Source organism: Rhinatrema bivittatum, chromosome 4 (genome assembly GCF_901001135.1).
Source record: "Rhinatrema bivittatum chromosome 4, aRhiBiv1.1, whole genome shotgun sequence".
Lineage (NCBI taxonomy): Eukaryota > Metazoa > Chordata > Amphibia > Gymnophiona > Rhinatrematidae > Rhinatrema > Rhinatrema bivittatum.
In genome coordinates, this window is record NC_042618.1 from 340,554,415 (window position 1) to 340,577,900 (window position 23,486).

Sequence of the window (23,486 nt, forward strand, 5' to 3'; positions counted from 1 at the left end):
TCCATCCTCTAGCCTTAAGGGGTCCACAGTGTTTATCCCATGCCCCTTTGAAATCTTTCACCATTTTTGTTTTCACCACATCCTCTGGATGGGCATTCCCGGCATCCACCACCCTCTCCATGAAGAAATAGTTCCTGACGTTGGTTCTGAGTCATCCTCCCTGGAATTTCATTTCATGATGCCTAGTTCCACTTATTTCTTTCCAACAGAGAAGGTTTGTCGATTGTGCATCATTAAAACCTTTCAGGTATCTGAAGGTGTGTATCATATCTCCCCCGCACCTCCTCTCTACCAGGGTGTACATATTTAGGTCCTTCAACCTCTCCTCATAAGTCATTTGAAGGAGAACCCCCACCATTATTTTCGCTCTTCTCTGGACCGCCTCCATCCTGTCTCTGTCCCTCTTGAGATGTGGTCTCCAGAACTGAACACAATATTACAGGTGAGGCCTCACCAAGGACCTGTACAAGGGATTATCACCTCCTTTTTCTTACTAGATATTCCTCTTTTTATGCAGCCCAGTATTCTTGTGGCTTTAGCTATCGCCTTGTTACATTGCTTCACTGACGTCAGATCGCTAGACCTATCACCCCAAGGTGCCTCTCTTGCTCTGTGCACAACAGCCTTTCACTGCCCCATCATGTACAGCTCTTTTGGATTACCGCACCCCAGATGCATGACTCTACATTTCTTGGCATTGAAGCCCAGCTGCCATACCGTTCAAGCTTCCTGAAATCACGTCTCATTCTCTCTACTCCTTCCTGCATGTCCACTCTGCTGCAGACCCTAGTATCATCCGCAAATAGACTTTACCTTCTGCCCTCCGCAATGTACTCATGCCTCCTTTCACCTTGTAAGAGTCTGCCATGTTTGATTTATGAATAAATTGAGTTTTAGACTATTCATGTCAAGTACTGAATGCATGTTTAATATTAGTAGATTGCCTCTGAGAAATTGAAAATAACCTAAAAATGCCCAACTTCTAATGTCTTCCTCTCTGGCACTATGAAATAGAAGAGGGATGGGGCAGGGCTGCCAACGATGATATTTCATAAGTGCAGTAAAGCCAAGTCTCTTTCTGAGTTTGGAGAAATAAAGCAATGTCCTATAAAAGACATTTGACATTTCCCTAAATAGTTTCTCAGTGGCTCGGAGCAAGTTGCATCCAGTGGTGGTTTCTGAAGGCAAAGAACAAACTAGAAAGTTTTTTTTTGTTTTTTGTTTTTGTTTTTTGGCCCCTAGTTGTGAAAGAAATCCTTTTTCTGTGCAAGAACAGAGGGGAGTGTCAGTGTGTTTTGCTGGTTTGGAGGGTGAATCAAAGCGGCATTGTAGCCCAGGCTCAGCATCCAGAGAGATGTGTGGAACAGTACCACAGGAACTTTGCAGTGTCCGAAACCACCTTCCTGAGCAGTACACTGAAGCGTCACTTTAAAAACAGGCTCGCCAGGCTTCAGTCAGCCATAGGTTGTCAATGGGATAGGATATTATTATAGGATATTAAATCACTGAATGCTGTGAATCGTCCTCTTCAGATATTGCCTCTGCCGTGCTCTGACTTTGCTCTGGATAGTGTTCATCTCTAAGCACATCATCTTATAAATTTACATGTAGCACACATTATATCACCTTGCTGCGTGTACCTGGTTTTGTATTTTTCCTCCTCGCTTCCATCTTAAGATTTTTCTGTCTATGTGCAGCCTCACACTCCATCTGTTTCCTCTTTTTTCTTTTTTGTGCTAGATGCCGCCATGCTGCTATAGCCAGACATTTTGGAGATGACCCACCTCTGTGCAACAGATCCTGCGACTACTGCGTGAACCCAGACGTGGTGAAGAAGCAGCTGGACCTGCTGCAGAGCCTGACAGTCGGCGGCAGGACCTGTATTAGAGCTGCGGAGGTGTCCCGGGGCCCCTTTGGGCATGACCCGGAATTGTATGAGGGCGGCAGAAAAGGTTACGGCTTTGCCCGGTTAGCATTTCAGCCTTGGGGTTCTCCCCCTGCTTGAAGACTCGACAGCTTAGTGCAACTCTTCACAAGTTTTAAACTTGTACTAATTCAAACTCTTTTGTGTCTGATTTAAATGTGTATAATTTTGTGTCCTGCAAAATCTTCTCTTTTTTTTTTTCCTCATCCAGGAGCTTCAATGCACAGCTTAGAGTATTTTCCTGGTTTTCTCCCATATCCCCCCACCGACCTCTCGTATATAAGCCAAGTGAAGTAGCACACTCCTATGCCAGGGCTTTCCAAATACATCGTAGACAACCCCCACAGCCCGTCGAGTGTTTAGAATATCCACAATGAATATACAGGAGATAAATCTGCATGCGCTGTCTCCATTTTATGCAAATATATCTCATGAATGTTTATTGTGGATATCCTGAAAACCAGTGGCTAGAGACTCCTTTAGGACTAGGTTATGGAACCCCCCTCCTCCCCCCCCCCCTATTATTTTTCTTCGTTCTTTCAGTTGTTGTTAAAATTATTTTCCTGCACGTTTACCTATTTAGCCTGTAAATGGCAGTCCAATCTTTTTCTCCCCCTTTCACATCTGCTGCTTACGCATTCATATTCCCACGTACATTGGTGTCTTTAAGGTACGATGAAGACTCTGATTGGGGTGATGATGAGGCCTCTGAGGAGAATCGTAAAAAGGAATGGAATCAGTTTTACCTGCAGCAGATGAAGTTGCGAAAGGTAAGAGGGATTTGGGTGTGGAAACTTCCAGGTGGAAAACCTTTCTTCTGTGTTACTGTAGTGGTGGCCATGTTTGGGGCCTAAATTTATTTTCTGGTTTGAAATCTTTTCAGGCAGTTTGTCATGCTGTGCCATCCGTGTTAAACTGAGCCTTGGTGCCCTCATCTTCCCACCTCTACATGCGTGTTTAATGATATCCCTCCTTTCCAAGTTTCCATGTTACCCTCCAAGTCCTGCTATCCTTGGCAGACGTAAATGTGCCTGCTTGTCCGTTCCTAGGCAAGTCTTAATCCCCCTCCATGACGTCATCCTCCACCGACCTAACAGATTTATGAAGATGTGAAAAAGCGGAGGGATGTGAGAGAAATGAAGAGAGTACATAATTTAAAAGCGAATCATTTTTCTAATAGGACACGGTGTCATGAAGTAGTTTAGAATTCTGAGACTGCAATCTCGGGTTGAGATTGTCCTGTATTCACCCCGGTGTATTTTGCAGCAGTGCATTAGTTCACTGACCAGGTTCTCTTTAGCGGAATCATTTTTTTTAAATTTATTTAACAGCTCTGAAACTGATCTTCCTTCCTTCCCACACACCAAATAGAACATTTATTTTTGAGCCAGTCCCCTCAATTTGATGAAATAGTGTCGTCAGATGACTGATTCATTATTCTCCATTGATTTTCTAATATAAAAAATGTCCATAGATGCCGTGTGGAATGTTGAGGAGCAGCAACTCGCTGTGTCACTTGGTAGCATAATATACATGTTTGTACAATTGAATGATTCTGTGACCTAATGATTAAAAAGCCTCAGTGTTAATAGGGCTCATCATGAAGATAGCCACAAATTGAACAGTGGCATCACTTGTAACTTAATGAGTTTCCCCATATATAGCAATTTTTTAAATGTATATTGTCAATTCATTTTGCGACATTTATGTCTGTCATAGCAGCTGTCCAAGACTTGAACAGCAGTGAAACATACTTTAATAACCCCCCCTCCAGGTTTAATTATTTTGCTAATTTTAGCCTGCTTTTCCAAATGATGCTCAAGGTGGCTTATAGCATTATTAGAATTCAGATACTATAAGTCCCTTCCCCAAAGAGCTTATGATCTAAGTGGATACCTGAGGCAACGGGAAATAAAGTGACTTGCCCAAGGTCACAAGGATTGTCAGTGGGAGAAGGGGGATTTGAACCCTTGTTTCCCTACATGAAGATGATTCTCCTTTCTGCCTGTACCAAGGTTTCCCCCTCCTCCACAGTGCATGTGTGAAGAAAACGGTCTTTTTTTTTTTTTTGTTTAAATTGAGAGAGCCCCTGGCAACTGCTCAGTGGTGAGTTGCAGCTGCTGACCCACTTGGCTCACTTTTGGCTATTCATACACGTCCTGTTGCCTCACAACAGTCTGGGAAGGTTTACTTTTTAGCCCTGCCTGACAGTGGCTCACACCAATGTGACAGTTTGGTTGATGTAGTCACATTTTTGTGTTTGGTTTTTTGGGGGGGTTTTTTATAGTTCAGGGATATATATATATATTTTTTTTTTTAAGACCCAAGTTGAGGGTGGAGCGGGGTGGGTGGCGCAAATGAAACCTAGCCTATAAATTATAGAACAGAAGACTTATTTTGCATTTTCAACATAGAAAATCATCTTTTAAAACAAGTCTGCGTTTTTACTATCCAATAAATAGAAGCGAAACAGATGGTAAAATATGGTGCAGATTAGAACCTGTGTCGTCAGCATCTGATTCATATGCCTTTTGTTTTTGTCTGAAGAGTAAAACACCAGAAAAAGAAGAATTTGTCCCACCAGGTAAGTAGCAGATTTCAGTTTCTTGCTAGCATAGAGGTAGAGAGTGATGTTGAGTTGTTGCTCAGTCTGGTGTGATGAGCCGCCTGTATTACATGCATGAGCCATGATGCAAAGAAGAAGAAACAACACCCTGGGCTATACTGTGTGGCGTTTGCCTTCCTCTAGGCTGCCGGTTTGCACAAGTAATTCTACGACTGGGGGGGTTTGTCAGCCAACAATTTTTTTCAGCAGAAGCTTAACACACGGATTCCTTTGCAAGTTCTCGGAAGAGAGGGTCCAGGTCAGAAAGTGGGAGGGAAGACGAGTGGGATGGATTTGTTCTAAGGTAGAAACTGGCGGGTAAAAGGGGTTAGGAGTGAGAGCATGTGAAAAAGGAGTGGAGAAGAGGTGGCAGAGGGAGGAATAAATGAGAGGGAGTGAAGGAGTGAGGTGGAGGGAGGGATTGGAAAAGATGGCATCTAGCATTCTTCCTTCCTTTGCTAGACACATTCTGTCCTTTGAAGGATGCATCCAGCAGGAAAATTCCCAAACTAACTGTGAAGGTAAGAAACTGAACTCAGACAGCCTTAAAGCATCTCTTGCCTGTTTTTTTTTGGTGGTTTGTTTTTCTAATGCTTTCTTTTGCCTAAAGAAAAGGGAAAAGATGGCTTGAAGGAGCTCTAAATAGATTTTGCTCTTTGCTTTGGATTTTTTCTCATTTAAGAATTGGGAATTTGTCTAAGCCAGGGGTCAGGAACCTTTTTGGCTGAGAGAGCCATAAACGCCACATATTTTAAAATGTAATTCCATGAGAGCCATACAATATGTTTAAAACTAAATACAAGTAAATGTGTGCATTTTATGTAAGATCACACTTTTAAAGTACAATAAGTCTCTGAAAATATTACACCAGGCCTTAAGACACCAATACATCTCCTATTAGGAAAACGGACCAAGTCAGGCTGCTATAGAGTCCTACACAGAAACTACACGCCAGCAGAAAACCTCACCTGAATCACATGCTGTCCCTCACCTAACATAGAATAAAGAGACCAAAACGCATAACAAGAAGCATGCAGAAAAAACTGAATTGGAAACTGCAACAAGCCAGAGTGTCTGTATGCAGTGTAACAAAGGAAAAAAGAAACATCACCCATCCTTATAAAACAAATCAAGAAATATAAAATCATCAGCAGTAAAACTGTACTAACAAAAAGAACATATTTTGAAACAGCTGATGAGTGGAATATCCAATAATTAAAAACTCATATAAAACATTTCCAGATACCAACAAAATATTTCAAAATAGCAGACACAAAGACCCAGTAATGAAAAATAATAAGGATACAAAAATTTTTTTGCTCTGCATACCTGGGAACGTTTGATATCCAGGTGTCCTGAGATTGTTCTGAATTAGCAGGAGGCGGGGTGGTTTGCTTGGAATTTTCTCCTCTCTGTCACATACCAGCGCTCTCTCTCACACTGGCTCTCAATGACACACCTATACACAAATGCTCTCAGTACTCACATATACACATGTTTTTTCTCTCTCACTTATATAGGCTGTTAATTACACATTTACACACATGCTGTCTATCTTTTCACGCTTACACACACACACACAGGCTTTCAATCACATAAATACATGCTGTCTTTTTCTCTCACACACAGACTCTCATTCACATGCTTACAAACATGTCCTCTCTTTCTCTCATTTACAGACAGGCTCTCAATCACATACTCACATGCTCCCTCACCTAAATCAGCTCTCAATCACACACAGACACACATGGTCTCTCTCTCTCATTTAAACACAGGCTCTCAATCACATACTCACCTGCTCCATCACCTAAACCAGCTCTCAATCACACATAGTCACACATGATCTCTCTCTTACTTATACACACAGACTCTTAATCATACATACACATGATTTCTCTCACATACCAAGGATCTCTATCATACACACGTACTCTTTCACACAAACAGGTTTTCAATCACAAACTTACACATACAGGTTCCCAATGGTAAACTTACATTCATGCTCTCTCTCTCACAGGCAGGCTCTCAATCACAGACATACTCTCTTTCACATATACAGGCTCTCAATCATTTACATACATGCAATCTCTCACTCACACACACAGGATCTCAAACACACATGCTTGCTCGCTCATTCACTCTCTCTCTCCCCCACCCCCATCCTGGGAACTCGCGGCAGCAGCAGCAGCCTCCTCCCAACGCTAACCTCCTTCATTTTCAGCCCTTGCGGAGGCGGAGTCCCATCGGCCGCGGTTGAAGCTCTTCATTTTCCTCCGAGCCGCGCTGCAGTCTTCTTTTCGTCGCGCACGCACCCATGCTCTCCACTTCCTCTTCCGGGCCGCGGGGGGGGGGGGGGGGGGAGAAGAGAGCACGCCGGTGCCGCTGACTCCAGCTGTCCTGCCACGTTCCGCCCGGGCTGACAGCATTTTAAGCCCGGGCGGAGGAGGACCGGGGAGCAGCTGGGTCAGCGGGGGACTGGAAAGTGTGGCGACACTTGTCTGCGAGCCAGATGCAGCCCTCAAAAGAGCCATATCTGGCTCACGAGCCATGGGTTTCCGACCTCTGGTCTAAGCCCTTATTCTTTCTGCAACCTATGAAGTGGATTGTTTTTTTTTTTTCTGGAACACCTTCTCTAACATTCTTCAGGGAAAAGGGGATCCAAAGAGAGGACAAGCAGTCATACTTTCATGAGCACATGTTAATTCTCTTTCTCCTGTGTTCAAGGCACGGGAGCACTGCCTGAAAATGCTGGAGGAAGCACTGAGCAGCAATTTGCAGGGAAAAGCATCAGTGATCAGGTATAGCACAGCAATCGAGACATGGGCTAAGCATGGGGGCAACGAAGAGCAAGAAAAACTATGACTTGTCATTTTTCTTTATTTTTTTATTTTTTTTTAATTAACATTTTATTGATGTTCACACTGTACAAAAGTAGAACATTTTAACTTGGCTACTTTTTTTCCCCTGGCTACTTTTTTTCCCCCATGACTAAGCACATTCCTAGTTGGGGAAATTTTGTTTTTAAGAGTTCCTCAATAAATGAAATGATTTTAAACCTCAAAGACATGCAAAATAGCACTTCAGCTAGGGGGGAAGGCTTCCCTGTGAGCCTATAGCGCTGAAGCGTTCCTTTCTTCAGAATTTAGGGATTAGCACACAACTAATGCTTTGTTTTTTCAAGAGTGGTGTTCTAGCTAGGAAGCTGTGTATGCTGCTGGAGCAGCTCCTTGATAATCCTCGCTTGGCAGGGATTAAAGTGGTACATAATTTTTTTTTTTTCCTCCATAATTTATCCTTGTGCAAATAGTGTACAGTATAGCATATAGCACTACATTTTTAATTCTACATATCTGTGGGGAAAGGCTAGCCTTGCTGACTTCCTGGATAGGAGGGCAGAAATAGTGGGGTAGATATTCAAAGCTGGCCCTGTAAATAACTTAACTGGTTAGAACTTATCCGGCTAAGTCACAATGTATATTCAGTGGCACGGCAAAGCTGCTGAATATATGCGCATATATGTGCACTTAGTCGGATAAGTCTACCTGCTCTATGGGGCATCTAAACTAAAATAATAAATAAATAAAATAATAAATGAATCTAAACATAAATATATATTATCCACCTATTCTGAATATACGACGAATTTGCTTCACTTCTGATCTGCCCAGTACACACCTACTTTATCGGGTGGATTTTAAAAGCCCTGCTCGCGTAAATCCGCCCGGATTTACGCGAGCAGGGCCTTGCGCGCCGGCGCGCCTATTTTCCATAGGCCGCCAGCGCGCGCAGAACCCCGGGACTTGCGTAAGTCCCGGGGTTTCTGAAAAGGGGCGTGTCGGGGGCGTCGCCGAGTGACGCCGTGTTTGGGGGCGTGGCACGGCGTTTGGGGGGCGTTCCGGGGCGTGGCTGTGCCCTCCAGAACCGCCCCCGGGTCGGGTCTCGGCGCGCCAGGATTTACGTCTCCCTCCGGGAGGTGTAAATCCATGGATAAAGGTAGGGGGGGGGGTTTAGATAGGGCCGGGGGGGGGTTAGGTAGAGGAAGGGAGGGGAAGGTGAGGGGAGGGCGAAAGAGAGTTCATCTGAGGCCGCTCCGATTTCGGAGCAGCCTCGGAGGGAACGGAGGCAGGCTGTGCGGCTCGGCGCGCGCCGGCTGCCCAAAATCAGCAGCCTTGCGCGCGCCGATCCAGGATTTTAGAAGATACGCGCGGCTACACGCGTATCTTGTAAAATCCAGCGTACTTTTTAAAAATCTACCCCTATGTGTGTGTAGCTTTTAGCCATAAAAGGGATTTATATGGCTAAGTGGCAGCCGCTGAATGTAGATGCATATTAAGCGGCTGCTATTTAGACGCATAAGTCCCGCTTATTCGGCTAAATAGCGCTGAACGTGCTTTGAATATTGGGCCCAGTTCTTTTATAATTTTATAATAGTTCTCAATTCTGTGCATGAGTTAGTATATGGAAATTGCAAGTGAAATATCAAGACATGAGGGTTCACTCCAAATAGTGGAGCAGCGACCAAAGAAATGATGATCATATGCTTTAATTTTTATGCATGGGGATACTTTAAAACTGTGAACAAAGTGACCCTCGTGATAAGGTTTTTTTTCTTTTTATCCCAAATCAAGATGTAAAACAATTTTTCCAAAATTAGGGGTGTCTTCACATTTGTTTCCCAGACTACCAGAATAGGACAGCAGCTAAGGCCCATCTTGTCTGTCCAGATTGCTTCCTTTTGCAATGCCACTGGTCCCATTTAATCTCTGACTTTACCTTTACCTCTTCACATCATGAAAATCCATGAAAATGTACCCTGTATTTGGTGATGAAAAATTATTTCTTAAGATCTGCTGTTAACACCAGCCAACATTGTATGAATTTCACAAGAAGAGCCCTGAATTTGGAAATCTGTGACTTGGCAGTTTCCTTTTTCTCCATTAGAGGGGAGTATTCTCATCATTTTAAGGGCACTGTAATCTCATCTCTTGAGCTTTTTAAACCCTGATGCCCTCAGTAGCTGTGAGGAGACTCAGTCTGAAGTGTACAGCTTCTGTTGTTCTAACTAGGACCCAGAGATCTCGTTCATCATGAAGATGCAATGCATCAGTAGCAAGAGGCAGCAAGGATTGCAAAAACCTGCTAGCCATGTAACACTGACATCCAGAAGGGAATGTTACTTAAGTGAGGTTTATAACCATGGGCATGTTTTATTTTTCCAGTAGTATTACTAGAGAGAGAATTAATCGATTCCTTACTGAGACCTTAGTACAACAGCCCCATGAGCAGCTCTGCTCCCTTAAGAATTCTATACACAATTTAAAAAAAAAAAAAAAACCCCCAAAACCCTCTGTCCCTTTCAGCAGCACTGATATCGGCACATGTGCCGTGGAGATGGAGCATGAGGTTTTCAGGACCAGTAAGATGTCCAACCTGTATAAGGCAGCTGTGCTGAAGAAGGTAAGGGGGGGGGGGGGGATGGGGCGATGGTATGGATGGCAGGGGAGTAAAAGAGCATCACGTCGTGGGTTTGGGGCTTAGTGCAGCTTCCCTGCCCCCCCTAGCATTACCTTTTCCTGTTCTGCATGGTGCATTACCTTAAAGGCAGGACTGCTGTACAGAAGTACTGGGGAGATCTGTTTCTCTGCCACAGAGAATATCCGGATTCATCCAGATGTTGTTTGTAAAAGAGTTTATTTATTGCGCGTCACAGGAGCATGCCAGCAGTACGTCAGTAAAATGTTTCAAAATGAACATGTACTGCAGAACAAACATTTTTTTGCTTAAAAGAACTTTTTATGGCCGCACATGCTCCATCACAGAAGTGCTCAGTTTGTTTTTTTTTTTACGTGTTAATCTTGTTATAGGAGAGGGATACTTTCACAACTATAGAGTGCCTTCACTGTGTTATGTGATGGAGCTCCATTGGAGCCTTGGGAATTATGTTTTGATTGCATGGGTGGTGGTGGGGGGGGCTATTATTAGGAGGTGGGAATATTCATTGTAATTGATGTCTTGTTTTTGTTTGTTGATATTTTGTATTTTATCTCTTTTTTTTTGTGTTTGTTTTATTGATCATTTTTAATATGTATTTATCTTTATTATATGAACAGCTTTAATTTTATGAAAGGCAGTATATCAGAATCTTATTAAACTTAAACTAGTCTTGAAGCAAAAAAGTAATGCTCCACTTTAATTCTGGACCCAGAAACAAAACAGCAAGAATGCTAGAAAGATAATCCTAGAAATTTGAGAGGGCCCATTCCAATATAATCAGAATATGGAGGAAAGTAGAAAATCCTGGCTTCACTCTTTCCTTTGTTTTTATAACTTCCTTTGCCTTGGTTGAAATCGTACCATAAAGGGAGGAGCAAGCCTTCAGAAGATCTGCCCTCTGCTGTGCTGCTCCTGCTGTGGTGCGTGCTGGGGCTGAAAACGGAGTCTGAGTTGAATGTCAGGTGTGAATATTTCTCTTCCCTTCCTTAGGTGGCAGAGATCAAACAGGCCTCAAAGGATGGCAGCCTGTATCCAGCACTGGAACCAGAGGCTAACAGGACCCCAGTGACAAAAGAGGAACAGTCGGCCATGAAAGTGGAAAATGAGTCTTCCCAGGTGTTCTCGGTTAGTGCTGAGCTGAAGACTGAAACCTGTTTTAGAGAGACACTCTAGGTGGATGGATTGTCGTAGTTTATTCTTCAAAACATTGAAAGCAAAACTGTTGTACATGGTTACTGTTAAAAAAAAAAAAAAAAAGTGACTTCGTAATGTCATAATTTGAATTTCTGCTGTACATTTTCCTAAACTCTCTTCTCTGCAGTTTAAACCCAAGCGGATTGGTGTTGGATTTCGAGGGGTCGGGGGACAGTTTCAGACTGCCTCTGAACTGCTGAAGAAGCCTCAGATGGGAAAGAGAGTGAAGCCAATTCCTGACTTGGCCCAGGCGGGGAGCAGCTCGAGCGAGGGCGAGGAGGGATCAGAGTTCCCTGTTAAAAGAGAAGGGGTCGCCGAAGTTGCACAGAAGAATGTTACAGGAGGAGATGTGCCTCACCGCGCCGAGAAGGACCCGGATCTGGAGGACAAAACTTCAGTGTGGGGCAGCCCCAGCAAAAGAGCCAAGCCTACAAAGAAGCAGCTGCAGCTAGCCAAAGCAGCTAGGAAGAACTCGCAGAGAATTTCCAAATTCTTACAGCCACCACGGGGCCAGCTTGAGACCGCTGCCTTGGGAGATCCTGAGGCAGAAGGAAAAGGGGAGAATCATGCTGTGGCCATGATGTCTGCAGCCCCTTCTCCCAGGACAGCACATCCCGGGAAGCAAGATGCCAAAGAGAGGGAGGAGCTAGCCTTAAAATCATCATCTCAGGGAAGCAAAGAGACTTTAGGATGGGATGAGCGTGACCAATCTCACGTGGAAGAGGAGGATTTAGTGGCGAGGACAGACAAAGGGCTTCCCAACATAAATCAGGATGTCATTAGCAAATCAGCACGAAAAGGTGTGGATGCTCTCACCCCAGATAAGGAGGAGATGACCCAGCTAAGGTATGAAAGTCCTTGAGTTGTTAAGGGGGAGGGGGAGAGGGGATTAGGCAATTTTAATAAGTCTCAGAGGTTTAGATGGAATATGTTGACATACTATCCACTATCCTTTGCTAAATAAATTTGATCTCCTTTTTCTCTTCTCTGTGCACCCTTCCTTAATTTCTTGTTAGCTCATTGTTAGAGAACAATGCTTAAATAATAGAGAGAATAGTTATATTTTTTTCCCTGCAGCACGAAGACCGTTATGGACTCTGAAATCAATAATGTTAGAGACTCACTAAAAAGGAAGAGAGAAGGATCAGCTGAGGTGAGACCTTATAGACCTGCAGTGGGAGGGACTGCATTCTGGATTTGGATATGTGGGAAATATCTGTCTTTTCCAAATTTGAGCTCAAGGCAAGTTACTGTATATTCAATTACTATAGCAATTTCCTGCTCAGGAGGACTTACAATCTAAGACGATGGTTCGCAACCTTCTTTCTTTCTGGATGCACCTGTCAGGTGATGCTCACACGCGTGACACACTGAACTCATGACAGTCATGGGGCTAAATGTAAACTCTATCCACAGGAACCCCAACAATGGATGCAGAGCAGAGCCAGGATATTTTCCCATACAACTCACCATACAAAAAGATATTCTGATTCTGGTGTCATCTCAGTAACAGCAACACAAACTCCCTCTACTACTAGGTGTACTGTAAAATACAAAACCAAGAGGAAGAAAAAGCACTCAGCACATGTGTAGCAAACCTGCCATACTATTAGCAGCACTAACTCCGAGGACTGAAACCATAATGGCCCTACCTATGAAAAGGTAGCAGCGAGCCACCAATACATGTCCTGTTGAGAAAAACGCAAGAAATAAGATTGATGCAAATGTCTACTTGCTAGTAAAATATCTTACCTTATTCACACACACAGAACAGAGAGAGACAGTTCGACCTCCACCAAATATAGACTAAAAACACAAATTACAAATATGGAGACAAAAAACTGGAATAAAAAGCCATTCTGCATGCAGTGCAGAACTGGAGAGCAAGAAACAGACGTACATTTTCTCGTACACTAAGCAAAGTACTAAGATAGAAGAAATGCACATTCCCAAAACTGACATATTATGGCTCTGGAACTCCCCCTCCATGCTCCCATAATCCCTCATGTCTCCCGTTTACTCCCTGCCAATCATCCTCTCATACTCACATCCCTGCCTAGCATTCCTGACCCCCCCCCCCCCCCCCTCACCCTGCATCCTCTTACCTGTGCTTCCTCTCTTGCCCGCTCGACTCTCCCTGTCACCTTCCTCCCCTCCCTGCCCAGCTGCACTGACCCTAATTCCTCCTTTCCCTGCTCAGCATACCCAACCTCCTTTCCTCCACCACCCCTACAGGATGAAGAGTGCATCAACAGCATCACTTTCAGAGTCAGTGGGGGAAGATAGTTGGTATCCCATAGGGCCCAGAAGAGCAGGAGTTGGCAATGTCTTGCTCTGATCTTTGTATAGGAGAAAACAGTCTCCCACTGGGCCAGAAAGAGCAGAAGAAAGCGAGCGTAGCCTCCTGCTCAACCTGCTATACCACAGCAGCAGCATCTCACAGGATTCCAAAAGCCCTACCTATTGAAAGACAGCACTGCAAATATTACACCAGGCCCTAGAGCACCAGTATACCACCTATTGGCAAAATACAATAAACAAGAATGTTACAGATCCCTACACGCTAACAGAATATCTCAACTCCTTCATACTTAAAAAAAAAAAAAAAAAAAAGACAGATTTTCATCAAATACAGAATAGTTAACTATTCTATGCAGTGCAAAACTGGAAAACTGATTTCCTGTCTTTCCCCTGTGCACAGCAGATTCACCCTTATCCCACCTCCTTGAGTGTCTTTCTCCCCCACCCTTTTCAGAAAGGAAACCTTAAGGGGGGAAAGAGGCCAGAGGAAGGAGGAGAGTGCACACAGTGGCCCCGGTGAGAGACAGCACGCTACCTCGAAAGTCGGCGCCCCACTGGGAAGTTCTCCCCACCCCTGCTGTGACATCATCTGCAGTTGTAGTGGTGGTTGCAAAGGTATCACCTCAGGAAAGGAGTGCCCTTGGAGATACCAGACTGGTTGGTGCTCACGACAGATGTGAGCCTCCTGGGTTGGGGAGCTTACATTCAAGAGTTGTTGGCGCAATGTCAGTGGAATGACAGTGGACTGTCAATTGTTTGAAGTCCGTGCAGTTTGCTTCGAGTGCCTATGGTTTTCCAAGTGTTTGGCAGGTTGAACAGTGAGAGTAATGTCAGACAGTGCCATGATAATTGCATACCCAACCCATCAGGGTGGAACCAAAAGTCATCAGGTATTAGTGGAGATAGATGTTTTCATGGCATGGGCAGAGCAACATCTTCAGGCATTATTCGCCTCTCAGTTTGCCAGGAAAGACAATATGAGGGCAGTTTTCTTAGCAGGCAAGCCTTAGATCTAGGAAAGTGGGAGCTGGCAGAAGACGTCTTTTAGCTCATGGTTTCTCAATGGGGGCAGCCATATATGGCTTTAATGGCAAGCTACAGCAACATGAAGGTGCCATTTTTCTACAGTCACAGAAAGAACCCAAGTGCTTTGGGAATCTATGTCCTCGTCCAACAGTGGCCACGGAACAGGGTATTGTATGTTTTTCCCTCCCTGATCCGATGATCAGCAGGGTAATTTGGAAGATTGAGAGTCATACTGAGAACTGTGCTTCTGGTGGCTCTGGATTTGCCATAGAGACTTTGGTATGCCAACCTCCAAAAACTCCTAGTGGACAATCCTATGAAACTGCTGGTCAGGGAGGATCTTTTGCATCAGGGGCCGATTATGCATAAGGGCTTTATGATTTGGCCCTTGATGGGACTCATCTGCTGAAGAATGGTTATTCTCCGGCAGTAATATCCACATTGCTACATGCTAGAAAGCTTTCTATATCTCTGGCTTATATTAGGTTTTGGAGAGTTTTTGCGAACTAGTGCAGGGTGAGAGGTTCTTACCTTCTCAGAGTAGAAATCCCACTGATTTTGGAATTTTTGCAGGAGAGATTGGTTAAGAGCTTGGCCCTAAACACCCTGAAGATGCAAGTGGCGGCTGTCCATGTGTCCGCCCATCCAGATGGGTCTAGATTCTTGAAGGGAGTCAAGTATCTATGGCCTCCTTTGCGTCTTCTGGTGCCTCTTTGGAACCTTAATCTGGTATTGAGATTTTTGTTGGGCCCTATTTCTTGGCTGCTGAATGATCTCGCCTTTCTGCTTCTTACTTTGAAAACTGTTTTCCTTGTGGCGATCTGTTCAGCAAGGCATATTTCTGAGCTGCAGGCTCTTTCTTGCCATGAGCCATTTCTATGAATAACTCCAGGAGCAGGTCAGCTCAGGACTGTACCTTCCATTTTTTCCAAAAATGATTCCATTTGAATCAGTCTGTTTCCCTGCCCACATGGCCAGGGAGAGAGATGAGCATGATTTTCAGTTCCTACATGCCTTAGATGTGACATGGCATCTGATGCGGTACTTGAAGTTTACTCGCTGTATGAGGAAGACTGGCTATTTGTTCTCCATCATGGAGGTAGATAAGGAGAACTCGTGTCGAGGGTGACAATAGCCCATTGGGTTAAAGACATCATTACGGATGCCTATGTAGATGCAGATGTTTCACTGCCTAGGCAAGTCAAGGCACATTTCACTAGAACACAGGCAGTCTCATGGGTGGAGATTTGGTTATCTTCAGTCAAGAATTGCCAGGCGCAACATGGTCATTCTTGCATAATATCTCCAAGCATTACTGCTTGAATGTTAAGAGGACATGACGTTCACGCAGGCAGTGCTGATGGGGGTGCAGGCAGCCTCCCACCCATTTTGAGAGTAGCTTTGGTACATCCCACCAATGTTGATTGTCCTGCCTGAGTACAGAGAGAGGTGAAATTACTTCTTACCTAATAATTTCCTTTCCTGTAAGAAAGGCAGGACAATCCACAACCCGCCCTAGACTGCCTACTTGGTTTTGTTTTCAGGTTGTCCTTTATTTGGGGACAATGAAGAATGTTCCTGGTTATAAGTCATTTGAAGATGTTGTAAGTGAAAAAAAACAGCCTCTAAAATCAATTTTTACTGAGCTTAGTGCTTCCCAGTTGGCTGGAAGTAATGAGTGATTGACTGTTAATAGTAATTTTTCAATATAATCAGTTTGTCCACAGTTTGGCTTTTCTAGAGGTACTGGCAGGCTGAGGTTGGGGCAGAGCTGTATGTCAGTGACACCAGCAAGTCAGTTTTCTCCATCTCCATCTGCTGTTAGGAGTGCATAACCTCCGGTGTGGATTGGCCTGCCTTCCTTAGAGGAAAGGAAATTACAGCTAAGAAGTAATTTCACCTTGTGAATCCCCCCCCTCACTCCCCAGTCACCAGCCTCTGACTTCCCCCTTCCCAGCCAGCCTCTGTTCCTTACTTTGCCAACCTACACTGCGCTGCTGTCTGCATGCTTGCGCTGGTCTTGCAAGACATGCAAAGCAGCCTATATGCTCACGCTGATGTGCATATCTTTCAAGATCAGCATGAGAATGCAGAGCTGTGCAGTGCCAGTCAGCACCACCATGTCTGGTAATGTAAGGAAGAAAGGTTGGGCAGGCCCTGGCTCGGGTGGGCCCACCTCACTCTGACACATATATGGTTCAGAACATGGTCAGAGAATGAGAGTGAGTGGTGTCCCCAGGGCAGTGGCATTGTAATGGTCAGATACTGGGCCTGGAGGAACAAGGTACGCTCTGTTGTCTTGATGCTGATGTTAGATCACCGATCACACAACGTAGTATCCCTGTGGATTCTGTTACGTTGTTTGCAGGGGATGCAAAGTTCAGCAGCGAAGAGGCAACGAAAGGAGGCAAAGTCTTCCATCTTATTTCCACCAGAGGGCAAAGATGTGGACAGCATGACGAAAAAGAAAGTGAGCTTTGACCCCTCCTTGTCGCAGGAAGATAAAGGAGAAACAACCAAATCAGTCCAGCTGTTGACCAAGTCCATGTCTCTTAAGCAGATAGCAGATATTGTAGTCAAATATTTGACCCCTTTCTTCAAGGAGGGCAAGTTTGCTTCAAAGGTATGTACCCACCTTTTATGCTTCACATTCCCATCTTGGGCCACCTTTGTAAGAGCGTTCATGCATTTTTTCTGGTATAGTGAGATGCGTTGCATACAGAAGAATTTAACATTAAGTCCCTTAATACATTTTCAAGCAGGCGATGAGGAAGCTTCTGTTGTGTCTTATTAGAATCCGGTCTCACAATGACAAACTGCAGTGGCCTGCTCTGCTGTAAGTGTCCTGCTGTGGCAAGCTCCTGGTAGGATGAAAGCACTTCCGATATTAGAACCTCTTGGGAAATTATTGCAGGAGGTGAAAATCATTGGAACATATTTAACCGCTTCAGATCTGCGAACTCTGACTTTAAGAGGTCACAGGTCAGCAGCTTTAATATGTTCTGACTTCTGTTATATTTGGACTTGTATGGTTCAATCAAACGTGGCTTATTGTCAGATTATACATTCCGCTACATTCTTCTTAGAGTTCTTTTTTTTTTTTTTACATATCCATACCTCCAGCTGCTTTGCGTTTTAGCAATGGGTTCTTTAGTAAAAATTCTAGGGATACTAAAAAAAAAAAAAAAAATGATGTTCAGACTTAGCAGAGTTCAGAGAAACTATTTTCATGTCCCAGTGCCCACGTTGCTCAGCCCAGTGGCTCACCTGGCAAGTGCTGTGCGCTTTCTTGGGAAAGGGAGCCTGGTTTGAACCCCAGATCGAGTCTTCTGCAGCCTGGGCGGTGGGGGCCAGGGATACTGTGGAAGTGACGCCTGGTGGCCAGTTTTAGAGTCCTGTTATAGGGTCCCAGAAGGAGCCCCGGTGCGTGATTGCCAGCCTCAGGACCTTTGGTGCAGTGACCAGACTAGAAACAGAGGGGGGAGGGGGGGCTCTATTAAAATAGGAGAAAACTCCCCAGCTAGAGGTGAATGCAGGCTCCAGGATCCCAGTCCTGGTTTCAGTTGAGCTGGAGAAAAAAGAAAGGAAGAAGCTTGCTGGGTCAATAAAATAATAATAATGCCCATGCAGTTTGAAAACTGAGAGCAGGAGCTACTGACTAGGTAAAGGGGAATATCAAAGAAATGAAAGAATAAGAAAACTATCCTTAATTTAATTTATAAGGTAGTGGAAAAAAAAGCCAAAATCAAGATGCAAAGGAAAGGAAATGTTAAAAATGAAAAACTTTATAGGATGTCAAGTACTAAGTTTTTACCCTGAAAGAGAGACGAACCTAACAAAGTGGATCAAACTGATATAGAAAAAAAAAAAAGTTTAATTGCGTGACAGATTTTGATTTTTTGCCTTGCAGGATCTGTTTAAAGGTTTTGCTAGGCATCTCTCTCATTTCCTGGCTGGAGAGGAGCAATCCTTCCCGAAGAATGGTAGGTTTCTTTCTGCAGGGGTGTGAGTCATGAGGAAGAGGGGGTACTGCTGTGATGGAAGGCAAATTTCTCATCAGCTTGGTTCTAGATGAGATGAGAAGGCCTCCCTTCATGTGGTGACGGCAGTGGTTATATTTACCCAGTTTATTGGTTAATAATCGCCCATTATGCTAATGTGCATGGAGACCCTTTTGCAAAAGAGGAGTTTATGCAAAGAGTGGATTCTTTGTAGGTTGTGAGTAGAAACAGATGCCCTGGTTAGGAGTTTTAGTGACTTTGCCCTCTCCTGTGATGGTTATCCTGGCTGCTGTCAGGTTAAGTTCCTCCTTGCGAAAGGGAAGTACTCTAATGGAATGAAGACCTTCAGGAGCCAATAGTGTTGATCATTGTTGTTGTGCTTCCTGCTGTGCGGCCTGCTTTGATAACCAATGCCCTGTCTGTGAGCTCCCAGAGGCCCATTACAGCAAGAGGAGGAATAGCCCAGTTGGACATTTTTGGTGTGCTTACTAAGCTAAGTTATCTGACTTAGGTGTTATGAAAAATAAGCAGAACAGAAAATATTTCATTAGCTATATTCATTATATATATAATTTGTATTATTATTTTGTTCATTTGATTAAGTAATTTACATTTTGTGTGTTTTGTCTTTATTATCTTGTTTTAATGGATTATATATTTTACTGTTGTATTACTTATTGAGTACAGTTTTCCTGTAGAATGGAGTGAATCAGACTGAAATAGAAAATGCAGCCATGACATTGCCTTCACCACATTATATCTGTCATCTTCAGCAGAGTTTGTGCTGCTGGATAATAGCCATATTGGTCTGTAAAAATAAATAAATAAACAACAAACCTGAATTTTCCCTGTCTTCCCCAGTCAAAGAAGAAACAAGGAGACTGATCAAGGAGTTTTTCAAGACACGGGTTAAATGTGAAAGTGAGGAAGACTGGCAGGAGCTGCTCCGTTGCAACAGATGACTGCCAATCTCATGCCATGCTGCTCAAGTCAAGGGCCAGCCAGAATCTGTTCACATGAGCCTGGTGCCGCAATGGAGGGGACCTTGCTTTAGTTGGTCTTGCTTTATCTTCTTTATTGAACCTTGGATATTTGGAAAACATGCATCAGAGTCCTCGCTGATCATTACTCTCTGTGGCTGTTTCTTTAAATGGCCCCCAGGGATTCTGCAGGAATTCATTTTAGACTGTCCTGCCAGGGCTGATTAAAAATGATTGGGGCCCCCTTGGCAGGGAATTCAGGGTAGGGGAATTTTCGCCTGGAAATCTGAGAACAGTGGGGGGTGGGGTGGAGTCTCAGTTTTCAGGCAGCTTCAGAATTTGACGCCAAGGGCCCGTGCCTATGTTGCGTATGCCTAAATCCAGCCCTGCATCCTGCAGAGAAGAGGGGACAGGGGCATGCGGTAGTGAGATGTGGGAAGGGAGGGCACAAGTCACAGTGTGGGTGAGCACAGTCGCCTTCCCACCAGAGGGCGTTAGAGGTTTAAACCGGGGAGAAAGCAGACTGGGGGGGGGGGGGGGGGCGGAGCAGTAGCATGCAACCAGTGCACTTCCCCCAGGTGATTTGGCAGCAGGGACCTTTGCCAAATGGGGTGTTTGACTATTGGATCTGAGATTAACTGTGAAGTACCCAGTATGCAATACTTTTATTTAATAATATTTCTTTTTAGTTGCTGTTACAGTTTTAATTTAAGAAAAAATGTTTGATTTCATTATTAGTTTTGATGCTTTTCAGTCCAAGAAAAGATACAATAATGTACCATGGGACCTAGAGATCCTGCCAATGGAGGAATGTTTTTTTTAGGCAGTGGCCTATCTCTGTGTGGTTTGTCTGATTAATGCTGCTTTACTCTAAGGGTAGGGGAGAGGTAGTAATGGAAGGTTTTTCCTTCTGTGCCCCCCCTCATGTGCTGCATTATATACTGCCAGTATCTAATGGGCTGGCAGAAGCTATAATATTTATCTTCACAAATTATTAGCAGCCTCTTAATTGGTTTGAAAGGTTATCAGTCAAATACAGGGTTGCAACTTCACTGTAGGACAACTGAAGGCTGATCCAGTCCTGCTTTTTTGCTCCATGAAATGCATGGATTTGCTAGATTTTCTTAGGGAAATCAATGGGAAAGTCAAAACTACAAATCCGTTCGTGCCATGGGGCAAACCCAAGATTGGCTTAGCTTGTTTGGTTGACCTGGGATGGGGTGGCGACTGTAATAAAACATGGATAAACCACATTTTTTGAATTTTCTGCCACATCAACACCTCTTACTCATCAGCGAATATTTAGCTAAGGAGTTAGCCAGTGAAACCGTATGTGGCTAAGTTGGAGGAATTCCAGAGAGGTGTTTCGAGACAGAGTTAAGTTAACTGGCTAACTTTAGTCATGAGCCGAGCAATCCTAAAATTAGCCAGATAACTTTATCCAGCTAAAATAGAACTGTATCCAGGTATATTAAGTGGTGTGCTCAATCGGCAGCGCTCCGCTGATTATCCCAGACAAATTATCGGGCTAACATTAGCCCAATAACTTGTCTGTTTCCTGGCTTATTGACTATGGATCTCTGGGTCTTTAAAAGGGTGGCCCACTAGGCCAGCCAGCCGTACTGTGCAGGGGAGTAGGGAAGATGTGATGACTCCCATTGCATATCCCTTCGAGCCAGACCAGCATTTACTTTCAGCTTAAATGGGCACAGTTGACTCTCATATATTTTTTTTCTTTGTTTACTTGCCCAAGTAAAAGTAAAGGCTTCTTACTTCTTCAGAGGGTGACCGATTAGGTGCATAGTAAAAGCAAGAATGGCCCCAACAGCTCCTTAATGGGAGTGAGCGCTGAACCAGCATCTGCCACAGGGAACGTTTTCATTCCCTAAGGGAGTTTCCAGTTCAGTGCCCACACTCTGATTCCCTGCTTCTCTGAGAGCCCTGCACAGCCCCAGATGTGTTCGTAGAATGGGACGCTGTTCGTATGGTACTATAACACCTTTGGCTTTCTTATGTGGGTGATTGCAAGGGTGACAGATTTTTTTAAATTACTGTTTGCATAAATACAGATCTCCAAACATAGTTACAATCCACCAGTTTGGATAAAGTTCAACATAACTGGTGTTTTGGGATATGCATATATGCTGTATTGCTGATGTACTTTAATTATGCATATGGTTTATATAAATATTTAGAGCTGGGCCTAAGGAATCCAATTGAATATTTATTTTGGGATAGTTCAAATGTTGTGTCTAGAAATTTTAGAAGAATGTTCTGTGTATTCAGCAAGGATCCGATTTATTTGAAAGAAGCAGTTTTGGAAAGACAACGATGTTTCATCCTTTTTCGTTTTAGAACTTCATTTACAATTCTGGTGAGAAAATGAGCTCCTAGTTATGTGCGGTGAGCTAGTGTCTTGGGCCTGTGTACAGGTGACAAACAGGGTGCAGGGATATTTGTGTTTGGATTCATAAATAAATCTCTCAGGGAGATGTCTGATCTGGTTTTGGGTAATATTTGGAGGTCCTTTTTCTCAGGTGGGATGTTTTGTTTTGAGATATTTGCTGCTATAGCTGATAGTTTGAAGTCTGCCATGCTGTCTGGACTCTGTATAGAGCCTCACCGATGCAGTTCCCATCTGGCTGTTGATAGGTTTGTACTCTACCAATGGCACTTGTGTTTGCCTTCCTGCCTTTTTATGTACTTCGTGGTGTTTGTCTTCACTGGTATTTGCATTATAAACAGAATTAAGTTCAGGAGGACTGGAGTTGCTACATGTTTTTTCAAAAAATGCTAGCCAGTTTTAGATCAAAATACTGAAAAGCAAACTAAATTATATACATGATCCAAAAATGCAAATCAGTCTTGCAAGGCTATTATCCTCTGCCCTGCCTGCCTTATTGAGACATGCTTAATTGGTATCTGCTTATAATATTCAATGCCCTTCTAGCTCTGTGTAAAAGATTAGCAAGAAATAATCCATGCAGAAGCTGGACAAAAAAGCTGTCCTGCTTTCAAATAATGAGATAGCGAGCCTAGGAATGCAGAGGGAGTCAAAGGGACCTGGAGTTGAAACTGACAGTCACAATGTTTATTTTATTTTGGTGATGAGAAGGCATTTGCAAAAATTTAAACTGACAATAAAACACATTTTCCGCCAGAGAAACATTTTGAGTTTTTGTGGTGTTTTATTTATCTTTGTGGGGTTTGTTTGTTTTTTTTTGTCTTGATACCTTTGTCTCAGTCCATATCGCTTTAATTATAGATTTAGTCTACGAGAATTGTAATAGCAAATTTTCTAGGGTTGCAGACAGAATTTGACCTGCATGCCACTTAAGCCTAGATTTATTAAAATGCAGTAAATATCACATGCAATAGGAATAGGGGTATGTTTTATGGTAATAGCGCGCTTTGTGATAAACAGGCTATCTTAGCGCTTCGCCTAGGTATTATTGCAGAGTATGATAACTTTTTCACACTTTGTGGTAAGTACCACAATTGTTGCAATTCCTACCTACAGAGAAGGCCCTTATAGTACTTAGGTATTAATACCTCTATATGAGGTCCACCTAACTTGAGGTGAGGTTTAGGTAGTAGTGTAGGGGTTAGGGGCCCATTTGACATGCAGAGTGAGACATACGAACAGAACAGTACACTCTTGTGAAAATTTGATGACCTTCGGAGTGAGGAAACTCACACAAAGATGAGATTTGTACAGTGTTCTCTCAACCTAGCTTGATGGACTCTCTACCTGGGAAACGTCAAGCTAGGTTGAGAGAACATTGTACATATCTCATTTTGTGTGAGTTTCCTCACTCCGAAAGTCAACAAATCTTCACAAGAGTCCTAAAAGCTTAAAATACTGAAAAAAAACCCCACTATTTGCGAAAACATCACAAAGTGCAATAAAGCCATCTCGCACAGCTTAACGCAAATGAAAAAGGTATAGTTATTTCTCGCAT

At 43.6% G+C, this 23,486-nt stretch overlaps 1 protein-coding gene across 8 annotated transcripts in view; it reads left to right on the forward strand.

Annotated features, from left to right (window-relative positions):
- The window catches only part of RECQL5 (RecQ like helicase 5), a 129,894-nt gene extending 107,399 nt beyond the window's left edge, over nucleotides 1–22,495 (forward strand). For 7 of the 8 annotated variants that reach the window (XM_029600509.1, XM_029600506.1, XM_029600508.1 and 4 more), the window contains 12 exons: nucleotides 1,741–1,968; nucleotides 2,595–2,694; nucleotides 4,472–4,508; nucleotides 4,992–5,050; nucleotides 7,254–7,327; nucleotides 9,890–9,986; nucleotides 11,013–11,147; nucleotides 11,344–12,062; nucleotides 12,294–12,369; nucleotides 16,912–17,166; nucleotides 18,454–18,526; nucleotides 19,406–22,495. In XM_029600509.1, the coding sequence (XP_029456369.1) occupies nucleotides 1,741–1,968; nucleotides 2,595–2,694; nucleotides 4,472–4,508; nucleotides 4,992–5,050; nucleotides 7,254–7,327; nucleotides 9,890–9,986; nucleotides 11,013–11,147; nucleotides 11,344–12,062; nucleotides 12,294–12,369; nucleotides 16,912–17,166; nucleotides 18,454–18,526; nucleotides 19,406–19,506 (1,954 nt within the window). In that variant the 3' untranslated portion in view covers nucleotides 19,507–22,495. The remainder of the gene's footprint in view (nucleotides 1–1,740; nucleotides 1,969–2,594; nucleotides 2,695–4,471; nucleotides 4,509–4,991; nucleotides 5,051–7,253; nucleotides 7,328–9,889; nucleotides 9,987–11,012; nucleotides 11,148–11,343; nucleotides 12,063–12,293; nucleotides 12,370–16,911; nucleotides 17,167–18,453; nucleotides 18,527–19,405) is intronic. The other variant, XM_029600505.1, reaches the window with a different exon arrangement.
- The last annotated feature ends 991 nt before the right edge of the window (nucleotides 22,496–23,486 follow it).